This window comes from Berghia stephanieae, chromosome 3 (assembly GCF_034508935.2).
Source record: "Berghia stephanieae isolate SIO BIC M18660-M18661 chromosome 3, UCSD_Bste_1.3, whole genome shotgun sequence".
NCBI classification, from domain to species: Eukaryota; Metazoa; Mollusca; class Gastropoda; order Nudibranchia; family Aeolidiidae; genus Berghia; species Berghia stephanieae.
Window position 1 is genome coordinate 67,833,322 of NC_088362.1, and position 16,876 is coordinate 67,850,197.

Here is a 16,876-nt window from a genome sequence, read left to right on the forward strand (position 1 = left end):
AGCAAATTCCTTAGGTCATTACTAAATTAATTTATAAAAAAAAAAACAATACACTTTGGATTTCAAAATAGTATCGCTTAATAATATTCCCGGTCTCTAATTCAATCAACCAAGAAAGGCGACAAGAAGTGCCGTTAAAATATTCCCCAAAAAATGTTATTTACGAAATGTAATGGAAGAATGGAATTCTTCCTTGTGTTTTGGAAACCGAAGGTTTCAATCGTGCATTCCCAAACACAGAGAGCATGAAGTCACTGAGCAAAATGTTGAAGTCTATTTAATTCATTACTAAAATAAAACAAATTAACTAACAAAGAAATCAACAACAACAAAAAAGAAATAACCAAACAACCCCCCCCCCCCAAATAAAACAACCTTTGGGCTATTGGGCTCATAAAAATATTCCAACAATCTAATCTGTATTTTTCCAATCTGTATTTTGAACATCGTGAGTGTAAGGATCATCTTGGCTGTCATCCAAGAAGAAGTGGAAAGAAGAAGAAGAAAAAAAAAAAAAAAAAAAGAAGAAGAAGAAGAAGAAGAAGAAGAAGAAGAAGAAGAAGAAGAAGAAGAAGAAGAAGAAGAAGAAGAATAAGAAGAAGAAGAACCGTCCCCCCTCCCCTTTTATTCCCCACCACTACCAGATTATCTGAATACTTACACATGACGTAACCAGCAAGGTATTGAGTGTGAGCGCAAAGGACAGACATAAACCTACAGATCAGCACCAGAATGAAGGAATCAAACGCGGACATAACAGCGGCAATGACACAGGCGAAGATTGATCCTCCCAGTAAAATTTTCTTGCGGCCAAAGCTGTAAAGGAAATGGTGAAAAAGTAATTAAAACCTACAAAGCATCGCATAAAAAAAATTATAATCTTGTTTTATTAAATGACCAACGTTGACTTATCTCAGCTTTTTGTTGTTTTTAGAACGCATGTTGGGTGATTAGTTCTCATTATATTATTTTTATAAGACTATACACTTTTAGGGTTTACAAAGCTTTGTGCGTTAGCACGATTGATTTGGCGGGCAGAACTAGTGGGAATTCTACTTAAACGTTTACCATCAATATGATCCGTGTTGCTCTCAGCATTCTTGTAAAACAATTTTAGTGGACAGTGAATTTTATAAAAGCTGTTTTTTTTTCAGCGTGGCTTTGTTCGATTATTGTATGGCCCTCGTCATGCAACCTGTAGGTCTAATATTAGAATCTCCCTGCTGGTGGCTCAAAGTTGAGTCAACAGAGAGAAAGCTCTGTGTTCACATTTTCTCCCACACTACAGTTCAAAATGACTGGTGATGATAAGAAATGACTGGATTGTTTAAACGTTACGGTTGTTGGTCTTGTTGTGACAACAGTATTAAATAATCACAATTAATACAAGTCTTATTATTTCATCCTAGTGACTGTTTCTTAGTTTAAAACGATAGAAGCAGTTTCTGCAGTGTCAGCGGGAATTGGATGGGAAAAGGGAGTAATGATATTAATATCTTGCCTCATAACATCCGCCAGCAGGACATGATGTACCAATACACACAACTATGTGTAACCTTGAATGTTTATAGTCTGATTGGTAGAATTAAGTGAAAACTAGACATAAAAATGACTGGCTAAAACAATGAAAAATAGCTGAGTGACGTCAGTTTCGTTCTCTCTATAATCTCTGTTATTGCTTTTTGCCATCCAACTTCATGAGCATCAATAGATGCTGTGCGCTTGCCTCAGAAACTTACAACATTGCCATCCGAAATTTAATGGACTAACTCACAAAACCATGGTTAACCTTGAACGTTTATAGTCTGATTCATACAGTTTAGTGATAATTACTCATAAACAAGGATGGCAAAATATAATAACAACGACCTGAGTAACGTCAACTTCGTTCTATCTATATATTTATTGTCTATGCATGTGGCAGACTAATTCTGGCTTCCCGTCCTCTGTGCAAACAGGATCTCTCACGAGGCCAGATTGGGGAATGGATATGATCTATTCTATTTTTCATTGTTCTCGAGTCATTGCCCACTGGGAGCAAGTAACAAACGTTCACGTCGTGCTCCTGTAATCCTTCTCTGAAGGAGACTGATTGCTACACTACGCGACCAGAGAATAAATTAGGCGGTAAAAGGATAGCCCCTCGGCCCAGACAATGGAAAACTTCAATGTTGTAAGTTTCAACACAGAAGGAATCTCCCATACCAAATGCAAGATACTGACAGAGCTAAAAGCAGATATAATTTGCTTACAGGAAACCCACAAAGACTCAAAACCACCTTGCATACCTGGCATGCAACTAGTAATACACCACGAACACCCAAAATATGGAAGTGCCATGTACACTCGAGAAAAATCTACCATACTGAAAAGCGATGACCACTCAGAAAATGACATTGAGATTCTCAGAGTAGAAACAACACTGATTACCATCATATCTGTGTACAAACCTCCATTAACCCCATTCAAGTGGCCCCAAATGAATCTATCTGATAGAAAACCAACCCTGATCATTGGAGATTTTAACAGCCATAACACTATATGGGGATATGAGCAAAATAACCTTGACGGAGATGCTGTTGAGGAATGGGCGGCCGGCAATGACCTCACAATCCTCCATAACCCCACAGACAAGAAAACCTTTATGAGTGCCCGGTGGAAGAAAGGTTACAATCCGGACCTTGCATTCATATCCTCTCAACACTTCTCAAACTTTGAAAGGACTGTAGGTGAGCCTATACCGAAATCTCAACACAGGCCTATTACCATCAGCATCAAACCAGCTGTTAAAGCCCTCGAATCAAATGCGATACCACGATTCAATTTTAGAAAAGCAAATTGGGAAAACTTTACTAAAGATTTAGACAATGAGATCACCAATATTAAAAGTGACCCACAGAGATACGACGACTTTAGAACACTCATATGGAAAGTTGCAAAGAAAACCATCCCCAGAGGATGCCGAAAAAGTTATATTCCATGTCTCCAAGATGAAAGCAAGAAACTATATGAAAGATACATTGAATCATACAAGGTGGATCCTTTCAGTAAAGAAACCCTAGAACTGGGTGAAGAACTCACATCAATGATCGCCGATGAAAGATCAGAAAGATGGAAGGAATTAATAACCTCCACCAATATGACCCTAAACAGCAAAAAGGCCTGGACTACAATTTCAAAACTGAATAATGACAAAAATACCCAGACAAGAGTGGCTGCAGTAACACCTGACCAAGTCGCACATCAGCTTCTACTGAATGGGAAACCAGCCAAGAAAGCACGAGGCCAACTAAAAGCCCTGAAACGTGAAATGGACAAAGCCCTCAAGGATAGTGAAGATCATCTTGACTCTTTTACCCTGGAGGAGCTACTAGAGGCCTTGTCCCATCTGAAGGCAGGAAAAACATCTGGACTGGATGGAATCACAACTGAGATGATTCAACACTTTGGCCCGAGAACCCTATCCTGGCTATTGGACCTCTTCAATGTATGCGCAAGGACAAACAGGCTGCCAAGTGCATGGAGGAAAGCAAGAGTAGTCGCCCTACTGAAACCGGGGAAAGATCCAAAATCCAAGAAAAGCTATCGCCCGATCTCCCTCCTATGCATCACATACAAGCTATTTGAGCGAGTGGTTATGTCCCGCATGTCACTCAGTCTAGACGAACAACTGTCTCCCGACCAGGCTGGATTCCGACCAGGACGGTCAACATGTGGTCAACTTCTTAACCTTACACAATTCATAGAAGATGGATTTGAGACAAAACAGGTCACTGGCACAGTCTTCGTCGACCTCACTGCAGCCTATGACACAGTGAATCACAAGATCCTACTCCTCAAAGTGGTTAAAATGATAAAGAATAAGAAAATTGTAAATATCATCCAGTCACTTCTCGAAAACAGGCGCTTTTCTGTTGAAATGGATGGCCGGAAGAGCAGGTGGCGCACCCAGAAGAATGGTCTTCCCCAAGGATCAGTGCTGGCTCCAACACTTTTCAACATATATACAAATGATCAGCCTGAGTTCCCAAATATCCGCCGATTCATATATGCTGATGACCTATGCCTCGCAACACAGGATGTGTCATTCCAACCAATCGAGAGCAGACTGGTAAATGCTCTAGACACCCTTACAAAGTACTACACTAAAAACTCGCTGAACGCCAACCCAGGGAAAACACAAGTGTGTGCATTTCACCTCAACAACCACCAAACCCACAAAAAACTTAACATCAAGTGGAATGGCCAGACATTAGAGTACAACTACCACCCAGTGTACCTCGGAGTGACGCTTGATCGGACTCTGTCCTTCAGAGAACACGTGAGGAAGACCAAGGCAAAAGTGTCCACGCGTAATGCCCTCCTTGGAAAGCTGGCAAACATGAACTTGGGAACTGACCCCAAAACTCTAAGGACCACAGCATTGGCCCTCAGCTACTCAACTGCGGAGTACTGCTCAGCTGTATGGGCCCGATCATGCCATGCCTCCAAGCTAGACCCCGAGCTCAACAACGCCTGCCGGATCGTAACGGGCCAGCTGAGAGCAACACCATTACCACTGGTCTACCGTGCAGCAGGAATAGCCCCACCACACATCCGGAGGGAAACTCATGCCCAAATACAAAAATACAAACAGGAAATGGACCAGAGACACCCCTTCATGACCACAATTGCCCCAAAAGCAGGCTCAAATCAAGGAAAAGCTTCCTCACAGTAGAGAGCCTTCACCCAGACCACTCAGCATTCTTCCGCCTGGACAAATGGGTAGAATGGGACAAGACAGCAAACGATGCCCTCCAGTCCCCAACAGAAAAGCTCCCAGCAGGCACAGACCTCAAAAGAAAAGACTGAGTGGCGTTGAACAGAGCTAGAGCAAAGGTGGGAAACACCGCCACCAACCTCTTTAAATGGAAAATCTCACCGGGCACTGAATGCCCATGCGGTCACCCCAGACAGACCATGGACCACATCCTGTCCGAATGCTCGCTGGGACCTCACTGCACCAATGCTGACCTGAGGGAATGCAACCAGACTGCCCGGGACTGGCTGACTCACTGGCGCGACAAGATATGATGATGATTGCCCACTTTGCACAATCATATAAGCTCAAAATGATCTACCTAATAACATTTGTTCCCAGTTTTTGAAACATTCAACATTACAGTCTGTCGTTTGACTCATGGGCATGTTTACAACTTTCATAAAATAAGAAGCGATTTGAGATATATGATCGTTGGACAGCAAACAACAGATCATCTGCTCTATGACTCGGTTGGACGAGAATCTGAATATAGATCGCTCGCATTGAGTAAAGCATTTCTTTCTTTGTGATTGATATAACATTAATTTACTGCTCCTTCTCGTAAACGAGAAACAATAAATCAAATCTCTCATGTAAACAAATTAATGACGTTGTTGACTAAAAATTTCACAGAGGAACAGCCAACTTGGGAACATGTCTGTCATCTGAAACAATCAATCCTCCAGCTCCTAAGTATTATTCATATATGTTATATAGACTGTCAAATTATATACATGGTCCCATCAAGTTGAGCAATGCAATTCCTCTCATTACTTGTCAAAATATTGTGATAATTATTCATAATCTTTGCGACTGCCTATTCGGTTGCGCGGACTCTAAAGGTCGCTATGGTTTGAGCTGAAATTAACCAGTAGATTTCTGACCAATCAAAACATGGACCTTGTGACACACGATTTTCTCGATCACATTATAAACGTTTCAATTTACACGTCGTTTTCTGTGTTGGTTCTATTGTTCAAGCGGTGGAACAGTGGTTATTTTATTTAGACACATGTCGTGGATAGTAAAACCTGTGTAGTTTTGCTATGTTTACCAATCACTACCATTGTTTACATAATGACGAAAGGCGTGGTTATCTTGGTGTCTATTGAGACTATAAACAGATACTAAAATACAGAGACAGTAAACTTTTTATAGAAGCTGTGCGCTTGGCTAAGTTACTAACAATATTATCATCCGGAAATATCACGGACCAATACACAAAAAGTATGTTTATAGTCCGGCTAATACAGTTTAGTGAGAATTACTCATAAACAATGATAGCAACAACAAAAAATCCGAAAATAATACACCAAAGACCTGAGTAACTTCAACTTCGTTCTACCTACAGAACAAGCACCTAAAAACGCCAGAGGACGTCGGGTGCCTGGTATGGGTATATCTAGAGGATATTCTCTTTATTCTTAGTATTTTGTCCGTGCCCAACGTTTTTATCAGGAAGACGGCAAATGACAGCAGTGGCGGGTTGTCGGAGTCAGTGTCAGGTGAGGGTTATCCCTAATACAGACTATAAACGACCAAGATTACACAATGTTTTGTGAGTTGGTCCGTTATATTTCCGGATGGCAATGTTGTGAGTTGCTTAGCCAAGCGCACACCATCTATAGGAATTGTAAAAAGATATAGAAGACCATGTGTAGATGAGGACATTTCAAGTCACTAAAAATTCTCTCAATCATATTTTTAATTTTGATATAATTAAAACTCTGCACCGTTTCCGCAGCTTCAACTTTAGTCGGGTGATTTCGACTCATTAGATTCTTTATAACAGAATATAAACATTGAAAGTTACGCTTATCATCAATATCTAAACACGTATACGTCTTGACATTGCATACGCATGGAGCTTATAATTTGTCTCGATATTATCATTTCAGTCTTGGCTATAAAGGTTTATTCATGGTTATTTTAAATACATGCCGACCAGCCTAATTGTGATCCCTCCGGGTTCAGACCATCTTGACTATAATTTGTTGACACAGATCTCTAAAGTCTTGCGATATACTACTACTACTACTACTACTACTACTACTACTACTACTACTACTACTACTACTACTACTACTACTACTACTACTACTACTACTACTACTACTACTAATGATAATAATAACACTATCTGAATTGTATATGAAGGCAATTTTTCATTTATACAGCATATACATAATATACCCAAACAGACATAAATGAAACAAAAAGTACAAAAAAACACACACCCTCTCTCTCTCTCTCTCTCTCTCTCTCTCTCTCTCTCTCTCTCCCCTCTCTCTCTCTCCCTTCTCTCTCTCTCTCTCTCTCTCACACACACACACACACACTCACAGTCCAACACTTAAATAGACTTCGTGTCGGCATCCTGTATGGCTTTGGTCTCATCAGTCTTGTTGAGAGCAGCGACGGGTGTGACTCAGCAGACCAATCCTTGCATGGCAGTCTCTACCTCAGTTGTTGCACATGTAGTTTGACTGTGTGTTTGGTGTTTGGATCTGCTGCCTCTCTTTCCTCCTTGCTCTTCTCTCCTCAAACTTCTTCTTTCTCCTCTACTCACCTCTCTTTACTCCCTCCATCACCGCATATCTCCAGCCGCTGCGGTCGTCAGCAAGCGATTCCCATGTGTTTGGGTCAATGCCTGTCAGTTTCATGTCTCGTTTGCAGACATCATAGAAGCGCAGAAGCGGCCAGTTGGTCGCCGTCCAGAAGCTAGCTCATCGTACATGATGTCTTTGGGTATGCGTCCATCGTCCATCCTGTATACGTGACTAGGCCATCGCAAACGTCGCTGGCAGAGCATGAGATGCATACTGAGGGAGTTCGCTCTTTCTAGCACTGCATTGTGAGTGAGTCTGTTCTGCCACCTGATGCCTAGAATTCGTCGTAGACACTCACAGTCCAACACTTAAATAGGCTTCGTGTAATCTATCTAAAAGGCATACCATCATGATTACAAACATATATATATATATATATATATATATATATATATATATATATATTTTATATATATATATATATATATATATATATATATATATATATATATATATATATATATATACATATCTATGGCATTTTATAAGATCGTTGAACTCCTGCTTTCGGAACTTCGGATAGGGAAGAAAAGTCGTAATATAAAATCCTATACTCTTTTGTTCCTAAATTCGTCGAACGTGTTTATGTAACCAGGCATTCGGAGTAGTGATAATGCATAGGTTACATATAGATGCGTTGCATTTGGCTAAGAAACTCACAACTTTGGTATCCGGAAATATAATAATAATAATAATAATAATAATAATAATAATAATAATAATAATAATAATAATAATAATAATAATGATGGTGATGATGATGATAATAATAATAATAATATAAAATAATAATAATAATAATAATAATAATATAATAATAATGATGATGATAATATAATAATAATAATAATAATAATAATAATAATAATAATAATAATAATAATGATAATAATAATAATAATAATAGATCTTTATTGTCCATAAATATGGCAATTTGTCATTTAGTTACACTTGTTATAACGTTATATGATAACTATAACATTGAACAGATATTTCACTCCTACTTATTTTCTCTCTCTCTCTCTCACTCTCTCTCTCTCTCTCTTTCTCTCTCTCTCTCTCTCTCTTCATCTCTTTCTTTCACGCGTGCGATATACACAACATAATCATATTCGTTTCATTTTCAATTCGTTACATTTGCGGCAACTCGACACCAACTATAATCATCATTATCAATTGGTCAATTAATTTAACATTAAATAAATTGATCAGTCAATCAGTCAACGCATCAAACCTTGGTTTTGCTGTACCATATGAAATATTCAACATTTTTATTGCTGATGGAACGAACGTTGATTTATACTTGTTAGTTCTACGTTTAATCTGACAAAACCTTCTCCCAGATGGTAATAGACTAAATTCATGGTATAAAATATAGTATAAAATATGTTTTTATTGTTGGTAATTGAGAATACTTTCCTTTCTATTGCTTTTCCATGAATTCTGTCTACTCCATCCAGAGGATGGTTTATTATTTTTGATTGATTTTGAAATTTTTTATCTATCTTTAAGTCGGCATCCGCCAAACCATATTGCAGCCAAACGCAATTGCACTTTTAATCAATGAGTCATAAACTCTAAACATAGTTTTCTTCTCTACTTGAAATGTTCTCCATTTCCTCAATTTTCTCAATAACGGACCAACACACACAAAATATATGTTACCCTCAACGATTATAGCCTGCGGGTGTGATACCTATTGTAAATATTAACAGGGAAGAGACAATCTCTTTAGGGAGTAGTACAAACGAGGATGACGACGTCAATCTAAAGCCTGCGGGAGGATTGGAGTCCGATAATGTATGTATGAAATATGCAGGGAAATGTCTACGCATTGGAACATGGAATGTCCGGACATTATATACACTAGGTAAACTAGACAACTTGATTAAGGAGACGGATGAGATGAAGGTGGACATCCTAGGAGTGTCTGAGCACAGATGGACAGAAGAGGGTACTGTAAAAAGAGACACTCACACATTTATCTATTCTGGAGGTAGTGAACATCAACATGGTGTGGGTGTGCTGGTGAAATCTAACATTTTCAAATATATTATAGGTATATATGCTGTAAGTTCCAGAAACATTATGATAAAATTGAGAGCCAGACCTTTTGACATGTCAATCATCCAGACATATGCACCCACAAGTGATTATTCGGATGAGGAAATTGAAATATACTACGAAGAATTACAAAGTATGTTGAAAAACGTAAAATCAACGGATGTGTTAATTGTCATGGGTGACCTAAATGCTAAAATTGGGAACGGGAAGGAGAGTGACGTGGTTGGCCAATATGGACTTGGGGTTAGAAATGAGCGTGGAGACAGACTAGTTCAATTCTGCATTTAAAATGAGCTGATTGTTACCAACACCTTTTTCCAGAAACCAAAGAGAAAATTATACACATGGAAAAGCACAGGGGACTGGTGTAGAAATCAAATAGATCACATTATGATCAGGAAAAGGTTTCGCAACAGTGTAAAATCATGCCAAACATACCCGGGAGCTGATATCAATTCTGACCATAACCCACTTATTGCAAAGCTAACGTTAAAGCTAAAGAAAATTAAAAAACCAAAGATATTAGAAAAATTGGACATCGATCGTCTAAAATGGTCATCAGAATTGCAGGAGAAATATAATGTCTCTGTTTCGAACAGATATGATGAACTACTTATTGAATCACAAGAACAATTCTCACAAGCAAATGAAATTGAAGAAATTGATATAAAATGGAACATATTCAAAGACAGCATAAAATTCGGTAGTAAGGATATTCCAAAGAAGGAGAAAAGAACAAGAAAGCAATGGATGACACCAGAAATTTTGGATCTCATCTCAGAACGTAAACAAATGAAGAACAAACCAGAGTATGAAGCGCTGAATAAGAAAATTCAACACAAATGTCGCATAGCAAAAGAAAATTGGCTTAACCACAAATGCAGGATGATCGAAATATTTGGCCTAGATGGAAAAGAAGCCCACGAGGAAAAAAGACAGATTTCGGGCAAAAAACGCACCACTAACAACAATAACTGTATTAAAGACAAGAATGGTAAAATATTATTTGAGAAAGAGGATATAAAGGAAAGATGGTGTCAATACATTGGCGAGTTATTTGATGATGACAGGCCCCAAATACCTTTGCCAAGCAACACTGACGGTCCTCCAATACTCGCATGTGAGATAGAAAATGCATTGAAAATATGAAAGATGGCAAGGCTGAGGGTGAAGATGGCATTGTAACAGAAATGCTAACAATTTTGAAAGAATTCTCAATTGTGAAATTAACAGATCTCTTTAATAGTATTTACAATACAGGCTATATTCCAGACGAACTTGCAAATCGGTTTACATCACGCTACAGAAAAAACCAAAGGCGACAACTTGCAGTGATTTCCGCACAATAAGTCTGATGCCCCATGTAACTAAATTATTATTGAAGATCATCCTAGAAAGAATCAGGTCTGCCATCGATAATGAAGTTGGCGATGTACAGTTTGGCTTTAGAAAAAATAATGGAACAAGAGAAGCAATTTTCTGTTTAAATAATATCACACAAAAATACCTTGATCATCAAAAAGAAATATATACATGCTTTACCGATTACGCAAAAGCATTTGATAGGGTACAGCATGGAGAATTAATGACATGTCTAGAAAAGGCAGGCATTGATGGAAAAAATATACGGCTAATCACAAATCTATATTGGCATCAAAAAGCAGCCATCAAGATTCAGGGCGATCTGTCACCTTTCACGCCAATTAAAAGAAGAGTTCGTCAAGGATGTATCCTCTCTCCATATCTATTTAACCTGTACACAGAGTTTATCTTCCGTAAAACCGAGCACATTCCAGGTATTGTTATTGGAGGTAGGAGGATAAATAATCTGAGATATGCAGATGATACAGTATTGTTGGCATCGAACGAGACAAATCTACAGATCCTTGCAATTCAAGTAAACCTGAACAGTACAGCAAAGGGTCTAGAGATGAATGTTCAAAAGACGAAGGTAATGGTCATGTCAAAGAAGCCTGAAAAAATCGCAAAAGTCAAAATTAATAATCAAAACATCGAACAAGTAGATTCTTTTAAATATTTTGGACAGGCAATGACCAACAACGGAAAGAATGAGCTGGAAGTGAAAAACAGGATTGCTATAGCTAAGTCGATGTTCAGCCAACTGAATAACATTTTAACTTCGCGACAAACGCAGATGAAAACGAGAATAAGAATACTCAAATGTTATGTCCACTCAGCACTTCTCTACGGCTCAGAAACATGGACCTTGAACAAACAAATAGAGAAAATAATTGAGGCCTTTGAAATGTGGACTTTCCGTCGCCTTGGAAAAATCAGTTGGAAAGAAAAGAAAACAAATCAAGAAGTCTGTGACATCCTTGATATCAGACCGACCCTAATGAAAGTAATAAAAACAAGAAAACTAAGGTATTTTGGACACCTAAGACGCCATCAAACTGTCAACAAGGACATTCTTGAGGGTAGAGTTGAGGGGAAAAGAGGAAGTGGCAGGCCAGCAAGAACTTGGATAGATGATGTGAGGACATGGACAGGATTGTCGGCAGCCGAATGCAGTCAGCAAGCCGTCAACATGGAAGATTGGCGTGTCATTTCAAGTCGACCTCAGCCCATGAGATGACAATGGAAGAAGAAGAAGAAGAAGTACATATATAGTGAGAACTTCTCACTATGGCAAATAACAATAACAAAGACACGAGTGACGTCAACTTCATTCTATCTATAGGTAGCATAACTATTTCAGCAGCAGGATATATAGGCAGATTCTAAAGATTACGTGACGTAAAAGAGCGAGGATGAAATATCTTTATCATTACGCATTGAAATCTATTTTTAGTAAAATTTGATGCGTGCGGGAGAAAAACTATTTCTTAAAATCCATTTTTTAAAAACGAAGGATAATATGGACGCCTCTTAATAATTAAGTTAATATACTATTGTACATTCGGGTTTACCCCGAATTGGGTATTGTAATAGATATATGCTAATGAGTAGATTGTTATAAAATACTCAGAAATTACATGTATTGAAAATGTGTCTCTTACCGATCCGACATCGGGCCTCCAATGATAGATCCAACCAAAATTCCCAACAAAATCATCAGGTTGTTGGGTGCTTTGAATAGCACTTTGTTGCATACCAGGTTAAACTGAATTTGAAAAATTGAAATGAAGATTAAAAATCGGTAAAATAATCACGCTATAGTAGTAGCGATATTGACGTCACTCAGTTCTTTGTTATTGTTTTTTGCCAACCATTTTAATGAATAGTTCTCACTAAATTATATTAATCCTACTATAAAAGCTACACATAGTTTTGTATGTTATATGCTGGTGGTGGATGTTTTGAGTACTTTTCCTAAACGCATATCATCGGTAGAATGAATATATAAAAAATTAATGATAATCAAAACCAGGTCCCTGAGTTGGTCTAACCGCTACATGCCAATAATTCTTAAATCCAAGACTTCAATGCATGTTGAATACATTTTGACATATTGACGCTGTCTTAATTTATTGGAATATGATGTAAAATTGTGTAACCTTGAACGTCTATAGTCTCGAAAAAGAAGATAAGATTACAATGGCTCTCTAAGAACAACAACAGATAGCTGAGAAACGTCAATTTCGTTCCTTCTATTTATTTTATTATTATTCTTTTAACATGAGTTATCTATTCAATGTCTCCTTCAATGTTAACAGAATGCCTTTCTGATTTTATATAAATTGATTTTGAAAAGTGCATCGTTTACGTACAGTTGAAACAACAACGATCTCATACAGTTATTCCAATATAAATTGATGACTTATCTGCACAACGATACGACCCGTAATGTTCAATCTTTGGATCATTGCATTTTAATACATTTATTATAAACAGAAAGGATTGATCGATACTATGATCTTGGTGTGCATTATTTGAATACGAAATACTACATCTGCTACTACTGCCAATACTATTAATATTATTTAAGTGCTATCCTGTATTAGAATTGCTATTTCTTTTGATGCAAGAACAAAATGAGTTACCGCTATCAATAAACAGCTGCAACAACATCATCATCAACAACAACAAAAACTATTACTACTACTACTACTACTACTACTACTACTACTACTACTACTACTACTACTACTATTCTACAACTACAACAACAACAACAACAACAACTACTACTACTACTACTACTACTACTACAACTACTACCACTACTAACTAGTACTATACTACTTACTGCTACTACTACTACTACTACTACTACTACTACTACTACTACTACTACTACTACTACTACTACTACTACTACTACTACTACTACTACTAATAATAATAATAATAATAATAACAATAATAATAATAATAATAATAATAATAATAAATAATAATAACAATAATAATAATAATGATAATAATAATAATAATAATAATAATAATAATAATAATAATAATAATAATAATAATAATAATAATAATAATAATAATAATAATAATAATAATAATAATGATAATAATAATAATAATAATATATGCAAAAATGTTAGACACGAATTCTAGTGCAACATGGTCAATTATTCCAGCAAATTTGAATGGGTTTTGTGAGTTCACAATGCAGGTATATCAATAAAACTTGGTCTGTGAGTGATAAGTTTGGAATAGTTTTACGTCCAAGTTAGTGGGCTGGTTACCGTGTCAAGTACTAGTCAATAAATCGTTTCTTAATTGGTTTGGGGTTGTTTGTGCATGAGAAACTGGCATTTATAAAAATAATATTATATCATAAAAGGCGGGGATTAGCATTTAACACGTTTCAGGTTGAGTATGATTCGCGTTTACTTTAAGGGGGCCGATTTTAGACTGACAGTGGACGGTCAAAATCAGTAGGAGGAGTGGTTTGAAGGAATTGTGGGTACAGTTTACAATAGGGTATAAAATAGAGTGTTTCTGACTTCACTTGAGGTGAATGTTTTTATATTAAACTTTTTGTGATCACCATCAGTGATTCATTTAGGAACTTAGTAATATTCCACATATATTGAAAGTTGTCACATAGACAACATGACTTAGCATTTGGATGGATTATACTGATTTGAGATTTAAGAAACTGATTGAATTATGACCATGCTATTTCAATGGATTTCAAATTTACCACAAGAAACAAAGCAGTAAGAAATGAAACTTGGAATCTGGACTTTGATTTGAATGTCTTGATGTTGCACATTCAATTATCATCACTGGCTCTTGAACTCTTTAGTCGTTACTAACATCTATGACAAAATGCAAAGGAATATCATTTCTATCTATCAAAAAGCCACTATAAGATCACATATCTGTGCAACTACGCCACACTACTACTACTACTACTACTACTACTACTACTACTACTACTACTACTACTACGACTACTACTACTACTACTACTACTACTACTACTACTACTACTACTACTACTACTACTACTACTACTGCTACTACTACTTTTTACGTCGTAAGTTGCTATTCTACTATCATGTTTTGTTATTGTTAAAAAGAATTCTTGTCAGCTATCCATCAACACTTGACTTACTGTAATGTGTTTTGTTTTGTATAACTGTAAAGCGCCTAGAATCTGTGACAACGGGAAGAAGCGCTATATACATACCATTTATTATTATCATTATCATTATTATTATTATTACTACTACTTCTACTACTACTACTACTACTACTACTACTACTACTACTACTACTACTACTACTACTACTACTACTACTACTACTACTACTATACTACTACTACTACTACTACTACTACTACTACTACTACTACTACGACTACTACTACTACTACTACTACTACTACTACTACTACTACTACTACTAATACTACTACTACTACTACTACTACTTCTACTACTAATACTACTACCACCACTACAACTACGTATACAACAACAACAACAACAACAACGATAACAACAACAACAACATCAACTACGACTACTACTACTACTACTACTACTACTACTACTACTACTACTACTACTACTACTATTACTACTACTGGTAGTGGTACTACTACTACTAACACCTCGACTACTATGACGACTACGACTACTACTACCACTACACACACATACTTACCTCAACAATCTGTGAAACCACACCACCTGACTTGTATACCCATCTTTGACATTCATCAGTCTTATTCCTATCTGTCAGTTGTCTGGGTGAGTAAATGGTTACATTTCAAAGGATTGTATTTTTACAAGGAGGATAAGTGGTACAACTGGAGTTTATAAGCACGCCTTATGGAAGGTTTATGGGAAAATCTAACTATTAAATCAACAATCTGATCATAAAATTTTCTAGTTAAAAACGCCGTTTAATTGTAATATGACCGTAATTTAAGACCTTATTCATTGGAACTGCACAGACACAAAATGGATAAACAGATTATTGTGAAAATTAATATAGTTCATGTATACAAAATTATCATGATATGCCTATGCCTCATTCATATATCATCGGTATGTGGAACCTAATTTCAATTTTATACGGTGCAAATTGTCTGTGAAGCTTAATTTCTGTTCTGGAACTCTGATGGTATCCGCCACTACCTCATACTTAGGGATTCAAGAGGGCTAATGTTTGTTAAGCGCCAAACTAAGAACACGACTCCACGAAAGCGTTTTGCTATCATCGTCATCCATGACAACGTTTAAATTGTTTGATTCTGTTAAAATTTGAGAAATCGGACAGCTAAGATATTAACGTCACTTGTTGAACTTTGCTTCATTGATCATGAATCCAGACTTCTCTCTCTCTCTCTCTCTCTCTCTCTCTCTCTCTCTCTCTCTCTCTCTCTCTCTCTCTCTCTCCACAGCACCAAAGTCGCGCTGAAGCTGAACATTAATTTAGTAAAAAGCCCCGCTTTCTGCGATCTAGCCTGACCGACGGTACCGCTTGCCGATTGTTAGATATAAAGCTGTCAATTAGTAATTTATTAACGCTGCAGGCGATTGAGTAAGGGGAGATAACTGAGTTGGAAAAAACATGCATATAACATGCATTTTAACATTGTTATGTGACTAAATTATCAAATTATGAGTAAGTATTTCTCAATATACTTAAAGATCTTCTTTTAAACTGCTTTTTAAATGAAGAAATCTCATCCAGGAACAAATTATTGCGATATGAATTAAAATGACACCTAAAATTTAGTATTGTACCAAAAGTACATTGAATAAAATATTAATTGTATTAAAATGTCACCGTACAGATTTGCTTTTTTGACGTTATGTGATTGTTAACATGTTTTATCAAAGTGAAAACAGAATTACCAGTTAAGCGATGGTTATTGAGTTATGTGTATCTGAAGTGAAATCGGCTAAAATCCTTGAAAGTGAATGGATGTTATGTTACTGACAAAGTTAATAATTTGAAT

The 16,876-nt window shown here is 36.8% G+C and overlaps 1 protein-coding gene across 3 annotated transcripts in view; it reads right to left on the reverse strand.

The window, feature by feature from the left end:
* The window catches only part of LOC144968273 (organic cation transporter protein-like), a 53,833-nt gene that overhangs the window by 23,619 nt on the left and 13,338 nt on the right, over window positions 1-16,876 (reverse strand). For all 3 annotated transcript variants that reach the window (XR_013644554.1, XM_078906467.1, XM_078906466.1), the window contains exons 4-6: window positions 15,574-15,655; window positions 12,498-12,601; window positions 662-816 (exon numbers count right to left, since the gene is read on the reverse strand). Coding sequence is in view for 2 of the 3 variants with exons in the window: in XM_078906467.1 (XP_078762593.1) it covers window positions 662-816; window positions 12,498-12,601; window positions 15,574-15,655 (341 nt within the window). In the remaining variant the exon portion in view is untranslated. The remainder of the gene's footprint in view (window positions 1-661; window positions 817-12,497; window positions 12,602-15,573; window positions 15,656-16,876) is intronic.